The sequence below is a fragment of the Protopterus annectens genome, chromosome 17.part0 (genome assembly GCF_019279795.1).
Source record: "Protopterus annectens isolate FY-2018-M chromosome 17.part0, PAN1.0, whole genome shotgun sequence".
NCBI lineage: Eukaryota > Metazoa > Chordata > Ceratodontiformes > Protopteridae > Protopterus > Protopterus annectens.
This window is the reverse complement of record NC_056751.1, coordinates 337,618,626-337,643,307: the sequence shown is the minus strand read 5'-3', so window position 1 is coordinate 337,643,307 and position 24,682 is coordinate 337,618,626. Positions and strand designations below refer to the sequence as shown.

General features: G+C 40.1%; 1 protein-coding gene across 7 annotated transcripts in view; it reads left to right on the top strand.

Annotated features, from left to right (window-relative positions):
- DAGLA (diacylglycerol lipase alpha) overlaps window positions 1–24,682 on the top strand; it is a 2,305,179-nt gene that overhangs the window by 1,883,516 nt on the left and 396,981 nt on the right. For all 7 annotated transcript variants that reach the window (XM_044059505.1, XM_044059506.1, XM_044059501.1 and 4 more), the window contains one exon: window positions 14,234–14,311. In XM_044059505.1, coding sequence (XP_043915440.1) covers window positions 14,234–14,311 — 78 coding nt within the window. The remainder of the gene's footprint in view (window positions 1–14,233; window positions 14,312–24,682) is intronic.

The following is a 24,682-nucleotide window of genomic DNA, read 5'->3' as shown; positions in this document are numbered from 1 at the left end:
GTCTGGAGGTGCTGGTGAGATAGCTCTGTAGAGTTGACCTAACTTTAGAAGTACTTTTTTATAGTTATAGCTGTGTGTTTATCCAGTTTCAGTTAATTGTCAACAGTGTTGCCAAGGAGTTTGGTATGATCAACTGGTTCAATGGCAGTGTGGTTAGAAGAAAAGTTGTTGAGTGGAGGAGTTTTTGTAAGTAGTCTTGTTTTTAGAGAGGACCGTGAGTTTTTTTTTTTTTTTTTTAGGGTTGAGAATAAGTTTGTTTTCAGCTAGGTAGGATTCCAAGTCAAACAGAAAATGTTGTTTTTTTTCCTTGAAGTTCTAGGTAAGTGGGGGCTGAGCATATGAGGGAGACATCATCATCATACTGGATTGTGGTGGCATGTTTAGTGGCTGTAGAGAGGTTATTAGTGAATATGGTGAAAGAAGGGTACCTAATATGGAACCTTGAGGAACTCCTACAGAGATAGGCAAGAAAGGGGAGAGGGTGTTGTCCCCCTTAGTGGACAGTTGTCTTTTGGAGAGATAACTAAGGAGAAGAGCAAAAGAGCAGCAAAGGAAGAGAACCACAGGTGCAAAATCCAGTAAAATACCGTTTATTGGTAAGCGCTTTCATCAGGTTTTAAATCACCAAACTTCTTCAGACACCATTTAACAAACATACCCAACCATTTATAGCAGTGTCATAACTACCAGCAGCCAATAACATCAAGTAGTCACCCCCACATGAGTCATTTAAAAATTCAGGAACCTGCAGGTTTGAAAAATACATGTTCTTTAAGTAGACATTCACATCATTATTAATATTGCATTAAATCTACTGCCATACCTCTTTCACTTCTAAATATAACAGCTGTGCAGTGATGGTGAATCTGCTTTGAGAATACCCAGTGTATATAACCCAGAACTACATGATTTGTTAAAAGTATTTGAAGGTGCCTTTGAGGTTGACTTCAGACATTTTTTGAAGTACAACCACACTATTAGTAATTTAACAACAGAGGAAAGCAATATTTTGCAGGAATTGTGTACCAACCATGATATAAGATGTATGCAGCCTGACAAGGAGGGTAGGATAGTAGCTATGCAACGGGATGATTATGTACAGAGAATGTTTCAAGTTTTGTATAGTGAAACTTACAGTGAAGCTGTAAATGAAGTAAATGTGGCTTATAGGAAAATTGATTATGATTTGTTGGACATGTTGACACAAGATCAAATAATAGTCATTGAATATAATTATATAGCCATTGATTATCCTAAGCTTCCAGTGATTTTCGGTATACCAAAGATCCACAAGGATCTTAATACCCCCCCACACACACACACACACACACACACACACACACTTCCAGTTGTTGATTCTGGTTGGTCTAAAACAAGCTTCCTTGATAACAAGTTAAAAAACTGTGTTTCACAGATTCCTTACCTTTGCAAGGATTCATGGCACTTATTGTCATTTTGCAACAGTTTAAGACCTATATATATGATGAAATTTTAATTACTATAGATGTGAAATATTCGTTCAGTTGCATACCCCATCAGATGGGTATGGAGTGGTTTGGCGAATTTTTACACAAAGTTATGGAACTTAACCAAGATGTTATTAACACCTATTGCCAGTTGATGGATATAGTGTTAAGATACAACTTCATCCAGTTTGAAGGGCACTACTTCCAGCAGAGCCAGGGAGTGGCCATGGGCTCCGCCTGTGGTCCACTGTATGTGATATCATCATGGCCTGGTGGGAAAGATGCTTTTTTTGTTACTAGCAGATTTTATACCTATATTTCCATGTATGTCTGCTTCTTGGATGATTTGTTTATTTGTTGGAAAGGAGGGACCCCCAGAGGAAATAAGTTCATTCATAGACTATATTAATCAGATGACTGGCTTTTTGAAATTCACTTATTCAGTGGGTACAAATTGTATAGTGTATTTGGGTGTTGAATCATCCAAGATGGAAGGTGGGGGAATTCAATCTAAAATATATAGAAAGCCCACATTTCTAAATGTTATTTACACTACACTAGTAGTCATCCACCACATGTTAAAAGTGGAATTATTAAGGGGCAACTTGTAAGAGCAGCCCGAATGGTTTCTGAATTCAGTGATTTTTTTGAGTGAATGTGATGTAATGGGGCAGATGTCTTTGGATAGGGGTATCCCTTATCATTGATTCGTAGTATAAGGGATGAGGTTATAAGGAAGTGAAACACTGGATTTTATGTACCTTTAATACAAGGGTCAAGTTTAATATCACCCCCCATTCAACCTGTTATACAGGTAGATTCATCACATGAGTGTACGACTAGTAATACTCAAGCAGTATTTGTATCTAGTTATGACAAAGAAAGGAGTTTAACCTTTCTAGTGATACTTCTTTTTGTCCCTTTGTTATTACATTTAGTGAAGATAGCTATATGGTCACTGATTTTAAACAAAAATTTGGAGTATTATAAAAGGGGACTTAGATATGCTGGACAGCTTTGGACCAGCCCCTAAGGGTAGTATATCGAAAGGGTTGTAACATTAAAAATATTTTGGAAAGGCAATGTACTGGTACTAGGACACAGACTTGTCAGATGGCACCATGTGGTATGTGCCAGCAGTGCCAGCATATTTTTGTTGGGTCCAGCATTAAGGAATTGGATAAGACCATAAAAGTAAAGGGCAAATACAGTTGTTATTCTAGGGCAGTGGTTTATATTGCCCTATGCACACAATGTAATGGATACTATGTGGGCAAAACGCAATGCAAATTGTCACAAAAAATTTATGAGCATTTTTATGAAATTGCACAACATAAGGAAACCAATGCCATATACTGGCACTTAAAGCCATTTCCTCAACATACATTCTGGACTACATAAAAGGAGACATGAAGGAGCTCTTGGATTATGTAGCCCAGGCGGGTATGACCCTAGCCCTGAGCAGCATCCTACCATCACCCAGAATGATACCACAGTACAAGAAGAAAATGATTGATTTTAACAATTGTCAAAGTTTCTGGTGTCATTCTAAGGGGATCCAGTATCTGTCTGCCTGGGATGACATGATTGACAGACCTTGATGCTTTGCCAAAGATGTCACCCCTGGGCTTCCAGATACTGGCCAAGGCTTTTGCCACCCCTATAGTGCCTTTTTTAGGCGGCATTCCAAAGACCAAATTACAACCATAACAGCTACAAACAAATACAATCTGAGAGTCATGGTGCTCATTGCTAGAAGTCTAAATCTCAAAATGCACTTACTTGAAGCACTCCTTAAAAAAGGAGAACATCGACATCTGTGCTGTAACAGAGACCTGGTTCAAGGCAGCAGAAAGCACCCCTGCACTCACAGGCTATAACTCATTCCACACCTTTCAGCCCCAGAACTTGGACCGAAGCTCCAAAGGAGGTGGTGTTTCCATATTCATAAAGGATCCGCACACCTCCAGACTGGTAGCCCAACATAAAGCATCTGAGATACTTCAGGTGCAGCTAACATTGAGTAAGACAGCGATTCAGGTCATAGCCTGCTATAGGTCCCCAACCATGTCCCAAGACTCACACTCCATGTTCCTAAGCACCCTGGAGAATATGTGGGTCCAACCTAGCACTCTCATACTGGGTGACTTCAACTACCCCTCCATTAACTGGGAAAACTACTCATGTACCAATACACCTGCCCAATGCTGTCTGGAATTCATTAATTCCAATGCTTTGGACCAGCTCATTCTTACCCCCACTAGAGGTAGCATCATCCTTGACCTGGTCATTAGTAACATGAGAGACCGTTGCTCTACACCAATAGTCAACTCCTCCCTGGTTAGATCAGACCACAAACTAATCATCTTGGAAATCCATATCCCACCCACACCCCTGCAAAGGTAACCACCATGAAAAACTTCTCCAAAGCTAACTTTGGGCTCCTAAAAACAGAGATGGCTAACTTCACAGCACTCATGCAAATGGAGAATAGTTGCATAACCGTCGAATCATACACCAATGCACTGTACAAACGTGTACACAAATGCATGGATCTCACCATACCCAATAGAACCAAGACGTTCTCCTCAAAAAAAAAAAAAAGGAAGCCAATCTGGTGATCCCCTCCCATAAACAAACTCCACAACAGGAGGAGGAAACTGATGCGAAATAAGGTGAAGTTCCAAGACTGGAAAAACTCCCTTATCAGCCTCAACAAAAAACAGAATTGCTCCAGATAGTAAAGACAACCACAAGGCCTTCTGTAGTTATGTAAATAATCTCCACAGCAATACCCAGATTTGCTCTGAGCTACTGCCCAATGGTACCTCCTATACTGAGCCAACAAATATTTTCATTATACTGGCTGACAGATTCAGTGCTAACTTTATCCCTCCCCCCCCAAAGGACCAATCACAATACCAGTAGATTGCCAGACAGCCAGTATTAGTGTTGCACAGGTTAAAACAGCACTGTCCAAGGCCAAGAATACAGCTTCTGTGGGACCTGACAATATCCGTGGCTGTGTTCTACATGAACTACAGAGTGAACTGGCACCTCACCTGTGTGCCCTGTTCAATCACAGCCTCACCTTAGGCTTTCTCCCTACCGAATGGCGCACTGCAACAGTCATCCCTCTCCACAAAGGGGGAGCGACTACAGACCCTGGGAATTATCCTCCAATTAGCCTGACCAGTCTGATATACAAAGCTATGGAACGCATCATCATCAACCTGATAAACAAGGATATAGGGAATCTCCAATCTCTGGATCCTACACAGTTTGGTTTTGTGAAGGGTAGATCATGCCTGCTCAACTTGGTCGACTTCTTTGAGTTAGTCGCCAGACCTGTGGATGAAGGCAAGGTGGTTTGTACAGGCTACCTTGATCTGGCCAAGGCCTTTGATACCATTCCCCTCTCAGGAATCGTAGAAAAACTCACTAAGCTAGGCATCATCCCCTGTATCACTAGGTAGGTTGCAAACTGGCTCACAGAACCCACAGTGTGAAAGAAGCTGACTCCAAGTCAGACTGCCGATCAGTTACGAGTGGAGTCCTATAGGGTTTGGTCCTGGGTCCTCTCCTGTTTGGTATCTACTTCTGTGAAGTCCAGGCCAACACAGAAATGCCTCGGCGACACCAACAACTGGCGTCAGGACCATGGCCTTAAGCTCAATGGCAAAAAATTTGTCATCATCCCCCTTGGGAAAACCCAGTTCCCCTGAATTACCACATTGATAGTAGTCCACTGAACTCAGAAGGCATTAGAAGAGATCTGGGAACACAGGTTGACAGCAACCTCTCATCTGACCACCACATTGCCACTGTGGTCAGAAAGTCCTATGTGGCACATATCATTACTAAGGGTTTTGCATCCAGGAAGAAAGAGGTCATTGTCTCCCTCTACTCTTCCCTCATTAGGCCAATCGAGTACAATGCCCCATTTGGTATGTACCTCACTAGACACCTGCAAACACTGGAGAGGCCACAAAAGTACCTCACGAAGAGGATCCTAGGCCTTAAACACTTGTCCTATATGGACAGACTCAGAAATTCTCCAACTATTCTCTGTCTCATAGAGCCTACTTAGAGGTGATCTCTACTTGACTTAAAAACCATATATGACCCAGCTCTGTTAGAAATGCTACAGCTAAAGAAATCCCAATCCCTCCGCACTACACGCTCCAGACACCTTGTACTCAGTACCACAATCAAAAGAATATGCTGGAGGAACAGGTTCATAACCCAGAGACTGCCCATGCTATGGAATAGACTTCCCATATATGTCAAGCAGAGCACCTCACTGGCCCTCTTCAAGAGAAATTTGATGAGTGGATGGGAAATAGAAAATTCACCCTGGGGATCACTCCAGTGGCTCTAGTCGACAGAGGCAGTAGGAACTAAGGTTGGGTGGTATGAAGCCAGGGTAATCCTATGGGCTAAGCTTGTAAAGGCTCCAAGGCCATTACCCTAGTACACACCCGTGAACCTATTCAAATTTGCTTGTATTACAGCAGATACAAAGTGAAGCCAGTGGGGGACCATGGAAGTTATATTTAGAAGAGAAAGAGGTATGGTAGCAGATTTATTTGAATGCTAGTTGTCCACCAGGATTAAATGACATGGTGTCAGTTTCTAGTTTGCTCAAATTAAAAGTTGACATGCATTTGGCATCTTTTATTGTAGTAATTTAACTATCAGACTAAAGTATGATTCTAAGCAGTACAACTAACATTGTTTGAAATGTGCACTATGAAATTAGACAAGCAAATAGAATATTAGTATGAATACATGCTCTAAGCATATTTTGTTGCTATGTTTTAATGTGATGCATCTTTAGCGGCTTCTTGAATCTTGATGGACTGGTTATATACCTCCGTACCTGATGATTGTCATCAGCTTTTTGATGTTGGACATTTGTAAATAGGGTTTTATTGTCCTATATATCTTTAAGATAATATTGAATATGTTCACGCAAATAGCGATACATCTTAATTATTTTAATATGGTTTATTTTCTTTTTGTAATAAGGTTTTTTCATATTTAGCTGTTATAATTTTTGACTAAACATCATATTATCAAAGGGCAAATATGTTATATTGAAGCCGGTTAACACTACACTTGCGTATGCTAAACTGATTTAGCAGATGTTGTCCTTGATCTGTAGTGTGTTACGACATAATGTATTTTATCTAGACCTTTAAATGATGAACAGAGTAACAAATCGTTTAGAGTATTTAGTTTCTGAGTTATATATCATATGTTTTTATAAATGATTTTTATAAATTCTGTTGATGAATGTTTTTGGAGCACTTTATGGCAATTGAATATGTGTGCCTCAATATGGGCGCCATAGAACATTATGAATCTGTCTTTTTAAATAGTAGAATGATTATTGTTTTAATCATTTGATCATTGGTTTGCTAATTACTTAATTGGTACTTAGTTCTTGTATATAAGTAGTGAGGTTTCTTTGTCTAATTGTAACCTGATGAAGCGCACTTGTGTGTGCGTGAAAGCGCTCGTTTTACAATAAAATCGTTTTTACTTTTCATGGTGGTTCCTTGCAGTCTCATTTATCTTCAAATTAAAAGTGTATAACAGATAGAATTACATTCTTTATCACTAGAAACGTGTAATGTATAAATTCAAATGGTAGATGGATGTAATGCAACGTTAATAGTGATGTGAATGTCTCTTTAAGGAGCATGTATTTTTTTTCAAACTTGTAGGTTCCTGACTTTTTAAATGAGTCGTGGGGGTGTCTACTCGATGTTATTGCCTGCTGGTAGTTATGACTCTGCTATAAATGGTTGGGTATGTTTGTTAAATGGTGTCTGAAGATGTTTGGTGATTTTAAACCTGAGAAAAACACTTACCAACAAAAGGTATTTTACTGGATTTTGCACCTGTGGTTCTCCTCCTTTGCTGCTATTTTGCTCTTCTGGTTGGTGAAATTTTGCTTTTTCCTGGGAAGTAACTAAGGAATCAGTGAAGAGAGGAGGAACTTAAGTTATAAGAGGCAAGTTTGTCAAGAAGTTTTTGATGGCAGACAGAGTCAAATGCCCTTGACATGTCTAAAAAGACTGAGGAGACAAGAAGACCACTATTTTAGAAGAAGTTAACTGTGTTAGTGAAACTGACAAGAACAGTAGAGGTGCTATGTTTGGGTCAGAATCCATGCTGAGAGTTGGATAGCATGTTGTTACATTTTTTAAGATTTTTAGCTAGAGGAGTGAGGAAAGCAATAGGATGGTAGTTGGATAAGTCAGTGGAAGTGCGACCTTTGTGGAGAGGTATGATGTGAGAGATTTTCCAGATAGTGCAGACATGACTCCAAGATGGAGCGATTAATGAGAATAGATATAGGATAGCAGATAGATGGTGCACTTAGCTTTAGGTATTCATAGGTAGGTACTAATCTATCGGCCCAAGGGCCTACATAAGCCTAGTCAACAAGGTTCCCTGCCTTACGCCACCCAAGAAAAGTTATTTTCCTGTGCCACTGTCAAGCAGAGACACAGAAGTTATCCCCGGGGTGTATTTCCCAATCACTCATCAAGATTTTTCTATAAGGGTGCTAATGAAGAACTTTGCTTGACATAGATGGGTAGCCTGTTCCAGAGTATGGAAGTGTCTGGGACAGGAATCTATCCCTCCAGCATGTCCTATTTATTGTGGTGACAAGGTTTAGGTCCCTAGAGTGTGTAGCTCGGAGGGATTGGGATTTCTTTAGATGTAGCGTGTCCAACAGCTCTGGGTTTGACATAGCTTTATATGTTAGGCAGAGATCGCCCCTGAGTAGGTGATATGCGATTGAGTAAAGCTGGAGTTTTTTGAGGCAGTCAGTGTAGGGCATTTGTTTGAGGCCAGTAATCCTCTTTGTGAGGTACTTCTGTGGCCTTTCCAGCTTCTGCAGATATCTTGTGAGGTACATTCCAAAAGGGGCATTGTACTCTATAATGGATCTAATGAGAGTCGAGTAGAGGGGAACAATGACCTCTTTTTTTCCTGGATGAGAACCTTTTTATGATGAGGTGTGCCATGCAGAAGGACTTCCTGACTACTATGGCGATGTGACTATCAAAGAAGAGACTACTGTCCACCTGGGTCCCAAGGTCTCTTATCACGCATTTGGTGTTAAGTAGATTGCTGCCTATGTGGTAGTTCATGGGTACAGAGTTTTTACCAAAGGGGATGACACTGCACTTTTTGGCATTGAGCTTGAGTCCATGGCTCTGACACCAGGCATCTGTCTCAGCAGGGCCCTTCTGTAGGATGTCCACATCATTTGGGAACTTGACTATGGCTTCTAGTTTGCAGTCATCTGCGAACTTCATTAGCCAGAGGCCTTCTGTGTTAGCCTGTACTTCAGAGAAGTAGATACCAAACAGGAGAGATCCCAGGACGGAACCCTGTGGTACTCCACTTGTCACTGCCTTGAGGTCAGATTTGGAGTCTGCAACTTTTACAGTGTGGGTTCTGTCAGTGAGCCAGTTGGCAATCCATCTTGTTACATAGGGATTTATACCTAGTTTAGTGAGTTTAGCTATAATTCCAGAATGGGGGATGGTGTCAAAAGCCTTGACGAGGTCAAGATAGGCTGTGTGAACCACCTTACCCTCATCTACGGCTTTGATGACTGCCTCAAAGAAGTCGATCAGGTTCAGGAGTCATGATCTGCCTTTCACAAACCCGAAGTGGATGGGATCCAGAGTTTGGGGGTTACCAATGTCTTTGTTTATGAGTTCTATGATGATACATTCCATGGCCTTGCAGATCAGGCTCACCAGTCCAATAGGTTGATAGCTCCCGGGATCAGTGGTGGGCTCCCCCTTTGTGGAGTGGGATAACTGTTGCTGTGCACCATTCAGTGGGCACAAAGCCTGATGTGAGGCTATTATTGAACATGGTGCTTAAGTGGGGAGCCAGTTCGTGTAAAACGCAGCCTGGGATGTTGTCCGGTCCCATGGATGGTGTGTTTTCGGCTTTAGAGAAGTGCAGCTTTTGCCTGCGTAGTTGTGATTACAGGGACTCTGCATTCTTCCTGTATAGATATGGGCCCTTTAGGGGGTGAGAGGAGGGTAAAGTTAGCACTGAACCTATCTGCCAGGATGTTGGCAATATCAGTTGGTTCTGTAATTTCCTTGCCTTTGTGCTGTAACTCAGAGCAGATCTGGGTGTTGCCATTGAGATTCTTGACATGGCTATAGAATGCTTTGTGGTTGCCCTTGGAATTAGTGGGATTAAGGGGAAGAAGGTTTAAGCTTTGTAAGAAGCATTTTGATTTAGCTTGTAGGAACCTGTGATACAGTGAAAGAGTTAGGGGAGTTGATGGTATGAGGAATGTTTAGAGGTGTGTTGGGGTTGTTTTGTAAGAGGGAAATTTTAGAGTTAACGAAGTGTGAATTGAATTGTGAGGCTACACTATCTGTAGCATTTGAGCTGGATGGGGGTGGACTAGAAGATTTGCCAGGCTTAAGAAGGTAGTTTATGCTATTCCAAAATTTAGCTTGGTTGCTTGAATGTTTTTACTGAGATTTGAGAAAAAAACATTTTTTGTCAAGTATAATCTGTTTTTAGCTTGGTTCTACAGTTGTTAATATTTTAGTAGGTCTGTTTTTTTGTTATGTGGTACATTGACCAAGCTTTGTCCCGTTGCTTTAGTAAGGCTTTGGTACTGCTTGTTAGCCATGGTAAATGTTTGGATTTGGCACAAATTTTCTTAATGGGGGCCATGTTGTTGAGAGTATTCAGAAAATTGAAGTACTGGAATACATACCGTGTACGCTTAGTCTAGGCTTTATTGAATTTGGTCCACATCTTTTGTGGAAGTTACTTTAGCTGACAGAATTTTGGAGATTCAAGCATTGTCTTCCAAAATCCCCTTACACTGAATTTCATGATGCTAGGAAAGAAGAGATAAATCATGTCATTACTTTCATTAATTTTAAGACAATGTGATACATTTCTTGGTGATGATGTTATAAAAAAAAGAAGGTGCATGCTATTCTCCATGTTTCGTTGTTCATCATGCTGACATCCTTGGAGTTGTAAGGATTCCAGCTGCATTCCATGGGTGTCCAGAAGTTGTGACAGGTAGTCTAGAAGAAATGGCTACTTGCTGCTAATTCCTAAGGATAAGGAATTATACTGCAGCAGTCTTCCTGCAGTTTTCTGAGCCCATTTATTAGATATTCTTCATAAGACTGTGTGTCTGAAAACTAATGTAAAATAATAACATAATATAAGCAATGCTTTGGGGCAGTATGTTGTCTCAGTGGTTAAGATCTCTGGCTCAGAGTTCCAGGACCTAACATTCAGCCCTGTCCCCTGGTTATATATGTGTAGAGTTTGCATATAATTTCAAAGTCTTTCTGGAATTATTTCTGGGCATGCTGGCTTATTCCCCACAACATGCTGTTAACTGCCTACCCCAAATTATCCTTATGCACTATGTTTGTGTTATAGTTACCTTTTCCTTTGTGGCTCAGATCGCTGGTGAAATGGATCCAAGAAGCATGAGTTCAATTACTCCAAGTTAATAAATGCATAAACTAAATATGCCTTCATTTTAATAGGTGATGCACAAGAGAACTTCATATCAAATAATTGTCTTCCTTTTATATTTATTTATTTATGCCAGCTGAGAAGGTATTGCTTTAATCATCTGATGTTTAAGGGATGCATAGTCATGTAAGAGAGAGAGGGAGATTGCAGGAAGTCATCATTTGTTATTGTTTCATTCACCATTTGAAGAAAGCACTCATCATACCATACATCTACACCTCTTAGCGCAAGAAAACTGGGGCAAAAAGCAAAATAATGGGGAGACATAGGCCCAAAAATAGGGGCAGATTTTAGATATTGCTTTATGAAACTTAGAAAGTTGCTGGAATAGCAGGATTTGTGTTAGCACCCATTTTCTGAAGGATATGAAGTATGGAACTCAAATGCATGCCTTTATTTAGTGACTACAGTCTTCAGTTATTTTCCAGAAAACCACAAATTTGATGAGGAACAGACTAAAAATATGAGGCAAAAATCTGGACATCATGCACAAATCTGGACAGTTGAGAACTATGGCATCCAAATTTCTAAATATTGCTTTTCAAAGTGATTTGAAAATAAGGTTGCACTTTATTTCAGGAAATATGGCAATGAGTATAATTTGTGGTCATTCCATGGCCATCACTGTTTTAGACAAGTCTGGCCAAAGAGAATTGCACAGTTGTTACTTGTAATATTTTTGCATCATCATTAATACTTTAGTCTTAATTTTACCTGCACTTTTTCTTGCCTAACTGTTCTGAAAGGCATCCAAATGTGAACCTACATGGCACAGTTATCCACAAGTAGCAAGTGAGATTGTATTCCATGCTAATGACTTAGTGCATAGCAGTGAAGAACAGCGTATTTAGTATAACAATAGGTCTTCAAAGGAAGCCAGGTTATTGGGTCATGTCTTTTTTCTTCACTGTGGAGTAACCCATAGTGAGTATTTCTGTAGTAATATCCCTTGTATGAAGTCCTCTAGCTCGGCAGGTACATTGATGTTTGAGACTGTACTGTTTTTTTTTTTTGGGAGGGTAGGGGCATTTTAAGCATATTTTTACAGTTTACTTTAAACAATTAGAGGAGAGTTCTTGCATGGCTACATTATACAGAGATTCTGGATGGTGGTGGTGTTGATCCATGACAGACTGTTTTGAGTAGTTTCAGTTTAAAAGTTCTAGAGGTGTGGCTTAATTCCAGAACCAAAGATCCAGTTCCATGGTTTATGCATACACATAATTTACTAGGAAGTGATAAGTTAGACAAATAGCCATTCTCTGTCATATCAACATTCAAAGCTAAAAGAAGATTTAGAATACTGAGGTCATTTTGAATAAAGAAACAGTACTTTCAAGAAAGTGAAATAAAGTAAGGATCCAAGATTCTTTACCAGAGAATATGCTTTCATCTGGGAAATGGTTTGGAGCAAACTTTTTCTTCTTAAGTCATTTTGAATAAATTGCACATTTCCTGATCTAATTATTACCTTTCACAAAATACTAATGCAGAACTCACCAGTTTTATTCTGTTGAAGGATATTGTCACTGTGATGTCTCCACTCTGGGCCAGTAATCAAGGAGCCTAATTCCTCACCACTGACACTGGAGAGGGAAGGTCATTTGGAATACAAATGTATACACTTAGTATTTCCAGATGCAGACCTCTCTGCATCAAGCACAGTTTCCCTTAAGGGCACACAGGGGAACATACTAAGCCCAGAGTCTGGGTTTCTGTCCCTCTCTCTTCCCATGTCCCCAGTAAGTTTTCCCACTGGCACAGCTGCAAAGTTAAGTCCTCAGCTGAGTGTCCATGCCAAGTCCTCCACCCCTCTCTCTCGCTCTCCCTTCTGTGAAACTAGTGCTTTGTGTCCCTGCTCCATGTAGCTGACACACACACTCTTTGAGATTTCATTTTCACACACACACTCGCACACACACCCACACACACACACACACACACACACACACACACACACACACACACCTGGGAAAGGCTGGCCAGATTACCTGCTCTGCCAACTTTGTCCATACTATAAGGGAGATTCACTGCCAACAGTCAGTTACTATAGGGCTCTTAAAAGGGTATCCAATTATACTGAGTGAAATTAATATTAATACAAATGGTAATGTTGACCAAGCAGCAAGGCTTTAGGAGTGGCCAGAGTTATCACCAAATAAATATATTCAAATGTTCTTAAAGCTTAAATATTTTCTAAAAGGACCAGCCACAATGAAAAGTTTAAATGTATTTAATAATACCTAATGAAAGAACATGAAAATACTGAATATCTGTTTACAATAAGCAGCAGAGTTTCAACCATGGGAAATATTAAAATAACACAGACGAATAAATTCACATAGATGCAGAAAAACAATACTTAACTAATCTCACTATATTTCCTGACTAATCTAAAGAGTTATTATTCCCTGGTTCACATACTAGAGCAAGGCAAGATGAAGTAGGTGAGGAATCCTTCTATGTCAGGTTCCAAGAAACAGACTGCCTCTGAGACTTCAGTCTCCTCTAATGTTAAAACATTATTTCTGCACAGAATGACAGACATTGCATACATCTGGTCATCTGACTTCTGGTTCCCATGTAACCCCCCCCCCCATTGCTAGAAGCTGTCAGGATTTATCACCTATATGTCAATAATACACATACAGAGCCTTGCTAAGATCTGCTGCAGCTCCTGGAAGTCATGGAGTCATAAAACACCTCTGCTCTTCCTGCAGGAGCTAATAAACCATACTTCTTATAGACATTGCGTCTCTGGCCTCATTCAAAACTTGTGAGATAACATCTTTATGGCCTAGGCCCAGTAATTTAATTTTCTTATTTTTCAAAGTCAGGTAGATTGAGATTAACCTCTTCTCTTCCAGTATCCTCTGTTAAAATGTATACATTTAAACAGTTACAATAATGCATGTACATTTCTTTGCTTTCCAGCAGGGCACACTGTTGATACATTTTTAACACAAGCAACTTTACAAATACATTTTCAACACAAGCTTCTGTACAAATTAGTTTGATATTGAAATAACTTATAATTCTATACTAAATTCCAGCAAGTTATGCTAGCATATGTTACACATCCACTGCCCTACTTCTTTTGGCATAGCTGGCAGTGCCTCACATCATCACAGTCGCACTTATTACAAGCAGTTTAAAAATAAGCCGTTCTTTTATGTTATTTTTTTCTCTCTTTTCAGGATGCTCTCACTGACCTGACAGGGGATGCGGAAAGGTTGCCGGTGGAAGGGCATCATGGAACGTGGCTTGGACATAAGGTACTAGCAACCTGCAGGCACAAAATGTCTTGTAATTTCAAAACCTGTATTTCTTCATGTCATGGTGTTCAGAACAAATGTATAACACTGGAAAGTTGTGCTGTCAGTAGTGACTTGAATGATTGTTTTAACTTGAGAAGTTTCTGTAACACTTTGCAACAGTAAGGGCATAGATAAGTGTCTATGTAATGGGAACTTGCAATAGTAAATTTCCCAAGATGTGGATGCAAAACTGTTTCCACTGTTGAACGAGAAGCAGTAATCCCCTGATGTACATCATTAAGTATCATTGTGGTGGTGGTGCTGCGGTAGCGTTGTCACCTCACAGTTAGACGTTGCCCGTTCGATTCTCAGAGCGTCTTCTGTGTAGCGACATGCGTGAATGGGCATTCCTTCGTTGAAAGTTGTGTGTTAGGCCCGGCAAGCCAGCATGTAAAACTCTACTGCCAGTCATTAGCGGACCGGAGTTCCACTGTGGCGACCCCTAACCGGGAAAAAGCCGAAAGACACAAAAGCTTTAAGAAATTCATAAAATGAATAAGATCAGCCACAGATAGACTTTAGTCTTCTGACCACTTCCTGTGAACTGTTAGGTGTGCTAAATGTGACAGAGTTTACTCCATGTTATGGTTGTCAGCCAAAGGCATGCCATGGGTCACTTCTTTTACTGAGTTGAAAGAAGAGTAGGTTGCTTTTTTGTGTTTTGGTGTCTAATGACATTCTTAGAAATGACAGCAAATATTCTTAAAAGACTCGTATTTCTCCTGAAGACTACCACTTACAGTATCTGTTTGTTTTAGGAGAGAAACATTATGACAAGGCATGTGGATATTGCATTACTTTCAATAAAGAAATATTACTAAAATATTGCTGAAGTCCAGGCTGGCCTTAGCTCTGGAAACATACCCCTCTACCTCAGGATAAAACCCCATTCAAAAAATTAAACCATCCTTATATATCTCCCAAGAAAAGTGAAGAAAACAAATGGTCTCTGAAGCACCAAATAAAGCATAGGAATATGGGGGGGAAAGTTACATTATGAAGGAAATAGTGGATGAAATCAGACAGACTGCTGAGGCCTTAGTGACCTAGCCAAAGTTTCCATCCAGTCCTTTTTTTCTCTGTAGCCATATGAGTCGTGGTTTGCAGTGCTGCCAGCATAAGAAGTTTTGCTGTCTACTTTTACTGCTCAGAATGAACAGAATGGTGATTTGGTTTCTGGCAAGGCACCATTAGCTGTAAAATTTATAGCCGTATTGACAATGCATTTATAAACATCTGATTCCCAGTTTCTTATTACAGAGAAAGCCATACTCATGCTCCTTGCCAGTTGTCTCAGGCATACACAGTAGGCATTCATTAAGATTCGCTGGCATGTTGTAGAAAATTGCATAGCTTCTTGCCCTCTGTGATTTATTTTATTTTATGTTATGCTATTGAAATCTGATTACTGGCAAAGTTCGACTGGATAAATGCCCATTTTCAGCAGATCTCCAAGCAGAAAAGCTCCAAAGTTTCCAAAAACATTTTAAGAACACGTCTGTAAATTATGGCAGGCTGAAATAATTAGTAAGAAAAACACTGGAACCACCACGAAATAAAACAGCAACTGATTTAATTACATCAGGTTACAAACAACATAACTTCTCCCCATCCTTATATACACTATAAATCACATAATAATAAAACAATTAAACAATAAAAATTAAACAATTAAGCATAACATATTAATTAGACAGGAAGTCTTGACCAAATTAGGCAATGTTAAAACACTGACACCTAGGTGTCTGTTACTATAAAACACCACAATTCAATGTGTTAAGTGCAAATCTGCAAGACATAGAGGCTTAGTGAGGGTGTACTACCATATCTCCACTTTGTTGTATTAGGAGACATATCCTAATCATAACAAGTAAGTATTAGATATATACAGTCATTCTATCACTATGATGGATCACAAAGAAAATTCCAATATAAAAAGTACATAAAATGCAAATAGTCCTGTATTAAAAATATGTATTAAACCCATCCTAAATAAAACAAAGAGGAAGGGAGGGAGAGGTATGAAAGTGTAAGGAAAAAGGGGGGGGGAAGGGGGGGAGGCAAAAAAGGAAGGGAAGGGAAGATGGAAAACATAGGAAATGGAAGAAGATGAAGAGGAAGAAAAAAGAAAGAAAAGAAGAAATAAAAATAATGAAAATGTATGCTATGAGTCAGATAGAGTGACAGATGGCCCCCATCTACTATAAAAGTGCTGGTCTAATACTAACCGCTGTGTTGAGTCCTGGTTCTATGTGGGCTCTAAGGGACAAGATCCATTTTAGCTCATTAAGTTCAAGGGATCCTATGGAGTCTCCTTCTCTTCTATTCGGGTATTGTATCTGTAAAACTCTGAATTTAAAAATATGTTTCTGATATATCTGGCAGTGCTTGGCTAAAGGATTACTAACATTGGCCTTCCTAATGTCGTAGACATGGTTATATATTCTATCTTGGTCATTCCCACATAGTAAGCCTCACAGCTATCACAACTAGCCAAGTAGATTACATTTGTTGTCTCACATGTACCAAACCCAAGTCCATCAAAACTTTGATCAGTTGCAATAAATTTACAGATACAACACTTCCTACATGGGTAGGTTCCTTGTTTGATATTAGTTCTAATGTCCAGTGTGTTTATCTGGATATTGTCCTTACACAATAACCTTTTTAGGTTATAGCAATTATTATACCTGAAGCTAGGTTTGTTACCAACTATTTTCAACAAGTCATTGTCCATAGCAAGTAGTTTCCAGTTTCTTTGGATAATGTCCCTGATATATTGAACATCATTTGTATATTTGATGTCAAAATATACTCTATTATCAGTCCTAGTCCTATTCCCATAGGTTACATGCCTCTTTATTCTACTATTCTGTGATGGTCCGCCATCCTGCTGGAAGGGGTCATACTTATACCCTGATACCAGTTGGGAGGGATAACCCCTGTCTAGAAAACATTCAGCCTGAAAGTCCAACAAATCCTCCTTTTTGCTATCAATATTACACAATTTCCTAATTCTTGACATTTGGTTTTTAACTACATTGGGAAAAACATATCTGGGATGCATACTCCCATAATGGAGTATGCTGTTCCTCCAGCATGGTTTCCTATACAAGGACGTGGTAATCTCATTAAGGAAATTCTTATAAATGGTAACATCCAGGTAGTTGGCCTGAGTAAAGGAGTGTTCATGGGTAAAGCTCAAAAAAGTTGTAGTTGAGTTCAGATACTCAACGAACTCATTCAGGGATTCAACTCCTCCATTCCAAAAAAGAAGTATATCATCGACATAACGTCTGTAAAGGATGGCATTAGTTGTAAAAGTGTGATCATTAAAGACGTAAGTCTTCTCCCATATGTAGACAGCAAGATTGATGTTTGCCTATATATCCTATTTTGGAATAGGAAGACATTATTAGTCAAGATCAAGTCTAGAAGAGAACATACAGTTAACTGATCTGTATGATCTAGGTCACTTAACTCAATTAAACAGTCTCTAACAGCATCTATTCCAAAATCATTGGGGATGCTGGTAAATAAGTTCTTAATGTCTAAAGTGACCATCAAAGTATCAGGTCTTATATTATCAAGTAGGGTAACATTTTCCAAATCGTTCAATAACTCAAAGGAATTTTTCAAAATAGTGGGAATAAGGCCTATCAAGGGGCCTAACTTCAACTGAACATAGTGGGCATAACCTCCCAGATACAATAGGTCGTAAAGGTGGAGGGGTTATACCTTTATGCATCTTGGGAAGCCCTTTGATGAGAGGAATTAAGGGGGATTCAATCACTAAATAATCATACAGATCTTTGTCAATACATCTTGTCATCAGGAGATCGTAAAAAGTATTGTGCACATTTCTCACTATTGAGCTCACATCTATCTTGTTTAGCTCAGAATATGCTGCATCATCCTTTAACATATTATTCATTAAATCAGTATAAAATGCTGTATCCATGGCGACTATCCCCCCCCCCCCTTATCGGCTGGTCTAAAAACCAAGTTTACATTGTTAGCCAAATTATCCAACGCCCCTTTTTCATCCATGTTTAAGTTGACAAATAATCTCTGTCCCACCTTTGTAAAACAAATATAGATCATAAACAATCAATGTTTCCAGAAATAAAAAGTACTCTTTCTCTTTAATGTCCTAATATTATAGGATGTACCTACATCATCTGTGTCATTAAATAAGCATTTGAGGGCTAACTTTCTGGTGAACTAACATAATCATGGTATCAGACAAACAGCGAGGGTATAAAGGAAAGTCCTCTATTTAGTACAGCACATTCAATGTCCGAAAATACTTTAGAAGATAAATTAAAAAACAAAATATTCAGTTCTTTTCCTCTCCCTCTGCTTATGGAAGTTCAGCGCCACTGCTGATCCAGGAGTAAAACTCATGGTCTGTCCACCGTTCTTAGGTCTCGCCCCTGTATTCACTGTCCCTCTTAGGCCTTCTTGATTACATGGAATAGTAAGAGCAGGAGTGGCAACCTCGTCTGCTGAACTACTAGAGGCAGGAATATTATTATTGAGGCTGAAATAATGCAAGAGTTGCCAGTTGGTACAGGCAAAAAGCAGTGTTGTTTGAGGGAGAGTAGAGTGTAGTAGACATAGTGATAATAGTGAAGGGCTTGATTGTGAAAAGAGAGGAGGAGACCTACAGGCTTATGTGAAGCAGGCCATATTAGGAAAGCTCTGTTTATACACAGTAATGAAAAATGTTTTTTTTTAATTTCAAAGTCTGTATGGTATGCAAAGCTTAATCATGCTTCATGTCATTTTAGGTTTATAGTGATTAGACTGGGACAAAGATGTTCAGAACAGTCAATGAACTAGGAATTGTAATAGAACAGCATAAAGAACAACTGCTTGATTGTGAAAAGTGTATATTTATGAGGAAGAAATTATCCCTGTGAAGTAGGGATACTGTAGGATTAAGAAGGAGGGTGACTGGAGCAATATTCTTGGACATAATAGCTTTCCTTGTGATCTGCATTCCATGTTATGACCTCTTATTAAGCACACTTCAGTGAGTGAAATACTCCTTGAGATTACAGAAAGGGATGTTCCAGAAAGAATTAAAGAAGGAACTTCCATTTTCCCTAAATAAAAATGAGATGCCGAAGTTTCGGATAACCCAGTGCATACAATTCTAGTTCATCTTTCATGTACAGTCTTTTCAGTGCGTTGTTTCAAGTCTTAAGCAAATAACTTTCTCAAAGCACCAGATCTTATTTTGATAAAAACTCTGTTATTGCAGAAAGAGATCCGAGTTCCCCTAACATATGTAAGAACACATTGCGTCAAATAAACTAAAACACAACAAGGTGCTAGATGTATAAATTGAACAGGGGTACAAGCAGATTGTTAGTACTACAGCTAGACAGAATGTTTGGTTTAGTAATGCAGTAGCTATAAGAATGTATTACTGTAAGTATTGAATTAGGAAATGTTGATCATTTTACTTTGTGTTGGAAGGTGCCAATGATGGGCAAGAATTCTCTGTACTACCCCTAAAACATGGGCAGTTATGACGTGATTTAGAAATAGTGAACAACTGGGGCTAGTACAAAAAAACATAATCTCCAAATATCAAGGATTACTTTTACTAAAATTTGGATGACTTGATAAAGCAGCATGTTCCAGTACAAAGTAGTAGAAAACTAACATTAGTAAGCCATCATTGATGGGCAAAAATGTTGCTGGAATTTTTTTTTTGTTTTAGAAATCTTACTATGTATCACACTAAGGAATGATATTCTAAAATATGAACATAATTTGGCAGAATGTGTTGAGTTATTTTGTAAATGTTTAAGGCATTGGGCCTGATTCCAGAAGACTTGCTGTCAGTCTAAGTGATTTTATTAAAATCCTTTCTAACTTAAACGTCATTCCTACATATTAGTGTAAGTCATGTTATTTAAAGTCCTTATAAACAATGACAATGAGTTATCAAAAGGTATGCTACGTGTCAGTTTTGGGACCTATTAAGTCAAAAGGTCCTATCTAAGATATCATATAGCTTAGCAGACTTGCAGATGATAGCAAGATATAGTCTGCGGTGACATTGGTAGGAGACCAGAGTAAAATTCAATCATCTAGATAAAATCTGATCTGATGTTGTCCTTTTCATTCTTCCTCACCAAGGATTTGATCCTTGGATCCAACCCGGTGGCATACACATGACTTCTGATCCAATTCTAAAGCTTTTCCCTCTACCCATAATGCTGTATTCTGTCCGCAACTCCTCAGTTCTCATTTGCTGTCATCATGGTAGGACAGATGATCCATCTCGAGCTGTAAGAATTATCTTTTTTAGCATAACTTCTCTCAAATTTTTCATTACAGTTATTTTTTTTCCTATTACAGTTCATAGGTAGGTACTAGGCTATTGGCCCTGAGGCCTATACAAGCCCAGCCAAAAAGGTACCCTGGCTTTTGCCACTCAAGAAAATTATTTTCCTGTGCCACTGTTAAGCAGAGCCACAGAGGTGATCCCCGGGGTGAATTTCCTATCTCCCATCCAATCATCAAGATTTTTCTTGAAGAGTGCTAATGAGAAGCTCTGTTTGATATAGATAGGTAGTTTGTTCCATAGTATGGGAAGTCTCTGGGACAGGAATCTATCCCTCCGGCATGTTCTGTTTATTGTGGTTACAAGGTTTAGGTCCCTAGAGTGTGTAGCTCGGAGAGATTGGGGTTTCTTTAAGTGTAGCATGTCCAACAGCTCTGGGTTTGACATAGCTTTGTATGTTAGGCAGAGATCACCTCTGAGTAGGCAATATGCGATGGAGTAAAGCTGGAATTTTTTGAGACGGTCTGCATAGGGCATCTGTTTGAGGCTGGTTATCCTCTTTGTGAGGTATTTCTGCAGCCTTTCCAGTTGTTGTAGATGTTTTGTGAGGTACATACCAAAAGGGGTGTTGTACTCTATAATGGGTCTAATGAGTGATGAGTAGAGGGGAACAATGACCTTTTTTTTTCTGGATGAGAAACCTTTTGTGATGAGGTGTGCCATGTAGAAGGATTTCCTGACTACAGTGGCGATGTGATTATCAAAGGAAAGACTACTGTCCACCTGTGTCCCAAGGTCTCTTATCACACTTTCGGTGTTAGGTATACTGCCGCCTATGTTGTAATTCATGGGTACAGAGTTTTTACCAAAGGGGGTGACAATGCACTTTTTGGTATTGAGCTTGAGGCCATTGCTTTGACACCAGGAATCTGTCTCAGTGAGGCCCTTTTGTAGGATGTCCACATCGTTAGGAGTTTCGATTATGGCTCCTAGTTTGCAGTCATCTGCGAACTTCATTAGCCAAAGGCCTTCTGTGTTAGCCTGTACTTCAGAGAAGTAGATACCAAACAGGAGAGGACCTAGGACTGAACCCTGTGGTACTCCACTTGTCACTGGTCTGAAGTCGGATTTGGAGTCTGCTACTTTCACAGTGTGGGTTCTGTCAGTGAGCCAATTGGCAACCCATCTTGTGACATAGGGATTTATACTTAGTTTAGTGAGTTTATCTATAATTCCAGAGTGGGGCGTGGTGTCAAAAGCCTTGACAAGATCTAGATAGGCTGTGTGAACCACCTTACCCTTGTCAATGGCTTTGGTGACTGCTTCAAAGAAGTCTATCAGGTTTAGGAGACATGATCTGCCTTTTACAAACCCGAACTGGGTGGGGTCCAGAGTTTGGAGATTACCAATGTCTTTGTTTATAAGTTCCATGATAATACATTCCATGGCCTTGCAGACCAGGCTCGTCAGGCTAATGGCGTGGTAGTTCCCGGGGTCCGTGGTGGCTCCCTCCTTGTGGAGTGGGATAACCATTGCTGTGCGCCATTCAGCAGGCACAATGCCTGAGGTGAGGCTATGATTGAACATGGTACTTAGGTGGGGTGCCAGTTCGTTCTGTAGTTCGTGTAGAATGCAGCCTGGGATGTTGTCTGATCCCAGTGACAACTTTCCTCTCTTTAGCTGTCGCTGTCATTGGGGTATTCTCATATTCTGCCGTTAGTCTTCCATACTCTTTGTACCACTCTTGGTACTTTACCTTTGCTTTTCTTACTGCAATTGACTCCTTCTCTATCTGTATCCATCTATAAATATATATATATATATATATATATATATATATATATATGGAGAGCGAGAGAAAGAGAGAGAGATATGTATAGATGTGTGTGTGTATATATATATATATATATATATATATATCAATAAGCTTGTGACTTAATGTCTAGTTAACCTTTTTCTCTTCGGATAACACTATTTGTTGTGTAACCCATTTTTTTCCTAAGGGTTTACTAATTTTCTGTTCGTCTAAGATGTCTGAGAAGCCTATGGGTTTCAAGAAGTGCACTTCATGTGGGCATATGATCCCCAACTCTGATGCTCACAAGAAGTGCGTGTATTGTCTGGGAGCTGCCCATCTTGACTTTCCGTGCACCGTTTGCACCACTTTCAATTCTATGGCGCTCTCTGATAAACATAAAATGTGAAGTTATTCAATTTCGCCGTTCATTCTTTACTGATGGGTTCAGAGCTGATCCATCGGCTATAATACGGCTGTTAGTAAAGCTCAAGGTTTACCAGTAGCTCGAGACCAAGCCCCTTATCCCATGATGCACTGCTGGAATTACCGCAGATCTAGTTTGCCATGGCATGGGTCTCAGGCATTCCAGTATTGCTCGAGCAAAAAAGTGTTTTTCGCAAGTTATTCTTCTAATTTTTGATATATATTGTTATTATTCTATAGATAGTTCTTAGAGTGGTTCTGTAGTGTATTTTAAGCTCCTTTTCCCTTCCGGTGCTTGTTAAATAGCTTAGCTTAGTTGTAGTGGTCTCGTGTTTGGCCTGGGCGTTCTCTAGTTATATTCATCTTTAGATATTTACATATTTAACCAGTGTTGGCCCTTGGCCATTGTTCTGTGTGTGTTTTTAAGTATTCTGGTTAATTGTCTGTTTTTCTAGGTTTGTTATCTTTGAAACTAGGTGTGGTTTTTGGGTATTGCTGAGTGTTACTTGCTTATTTAGGCTTGTGTGGTTTTGTGTTTCAGTGTTAAGCCTAAAGCTAATTACTTTGATATGTCTGAGGATAAAGACAAACACCCAAAGTCTGGAATCAAGAAATGTCCAGACTGCGGTCAAAAGATGTCTGTCACTGATGGGCACGTTCAGTGTGTTTATTGTTTAGGTGCAATGCATATGCAGGAATCCTGCAGTATTTGCCACTTCTTTTTCTCAAGGGTTCTTTTGGAGAGGAAAAGGAAGCTTGTGGATAGAGGTTTGCTGAAGCATCCCTTTGCTGAAGCTTTGAGTGACCAGGATGGAGCCAGCAAGTCCTCCAAATCGTCTAAATCCTCAGGAGACTCCAAGGCATCTAAAGACTCGAAAAAGTCAAAGAAAGTGGAGGATTCTGGGACATCAACTCCACAGCCTTTGGAGCAGAGTGTCTTCTCATTTCAGAGCCGACCCACAGTTTTGGAGCCGGTCTCCTAGAGACCTGCATCTCCACTCCTTCAATCGGCACTGTCAGTGCACTCTTCTAGTACTTCTGTCAGCCTCTCTAATTTGGATATGGGCCGATTGGTGCAGCAACTCTTACGGGCACCAGACCTTGCTAAATTGTTGTCTGCTCCGACCCTAGCGTCGGAACCGAAGACCACCACCCTGGAATTGACTGCTCCTCCTCCGAGCCGTACTGGACCTTTGGAGCTGGAGGGGCTGACCTGCTGATCGTGGAGCCTTTGGCGCCAATACATGATCCGGTGTCATCGGTTCCATCTACTCTAACATCCTCAGCACCGACCAGGGACTCTTGGAGCTAACACTCTCCTGTTGGGTCCGGGGAGGATAGTCGCACTGACTTATCAATGCTGACTCTTCCTCTTGGGGCCTCGGTTCAGATGAGCTCAGCTCCTACCAGGAAGAGATTATGCAAGAGGAGGCACTTGGACTCCCCACAGGAGTCTTTGGCATCTGACACTGACTTGGATGAGTAGGAAGGGTCCCCATGATCCCCCTCTGAGGATATCTCCTTTGCGGAGATACTCGAGATCCTTCGGTAGAGGGGTGATTGGCAGTCCAAAAGCCCTACTGAGGACTAGTCAGTTCTCCTGAAGGCTTTTGGGTCTCAAACTTCCACCTCTTGGGTGTCTCCACTCTTTGATGAGCTCATGCAGCTGGTCTCCCGGAGGGCGTGGGAGTCCCCAGAGTCCATGGAACCTGTCCCTTGGAGGGCTAATAAGTTCATTTCTGCTCCTGGGGATAAATCCTTTTTGTCCAAAGGAGTCCCTGCTGATGCCATGGTGGTGACAGCG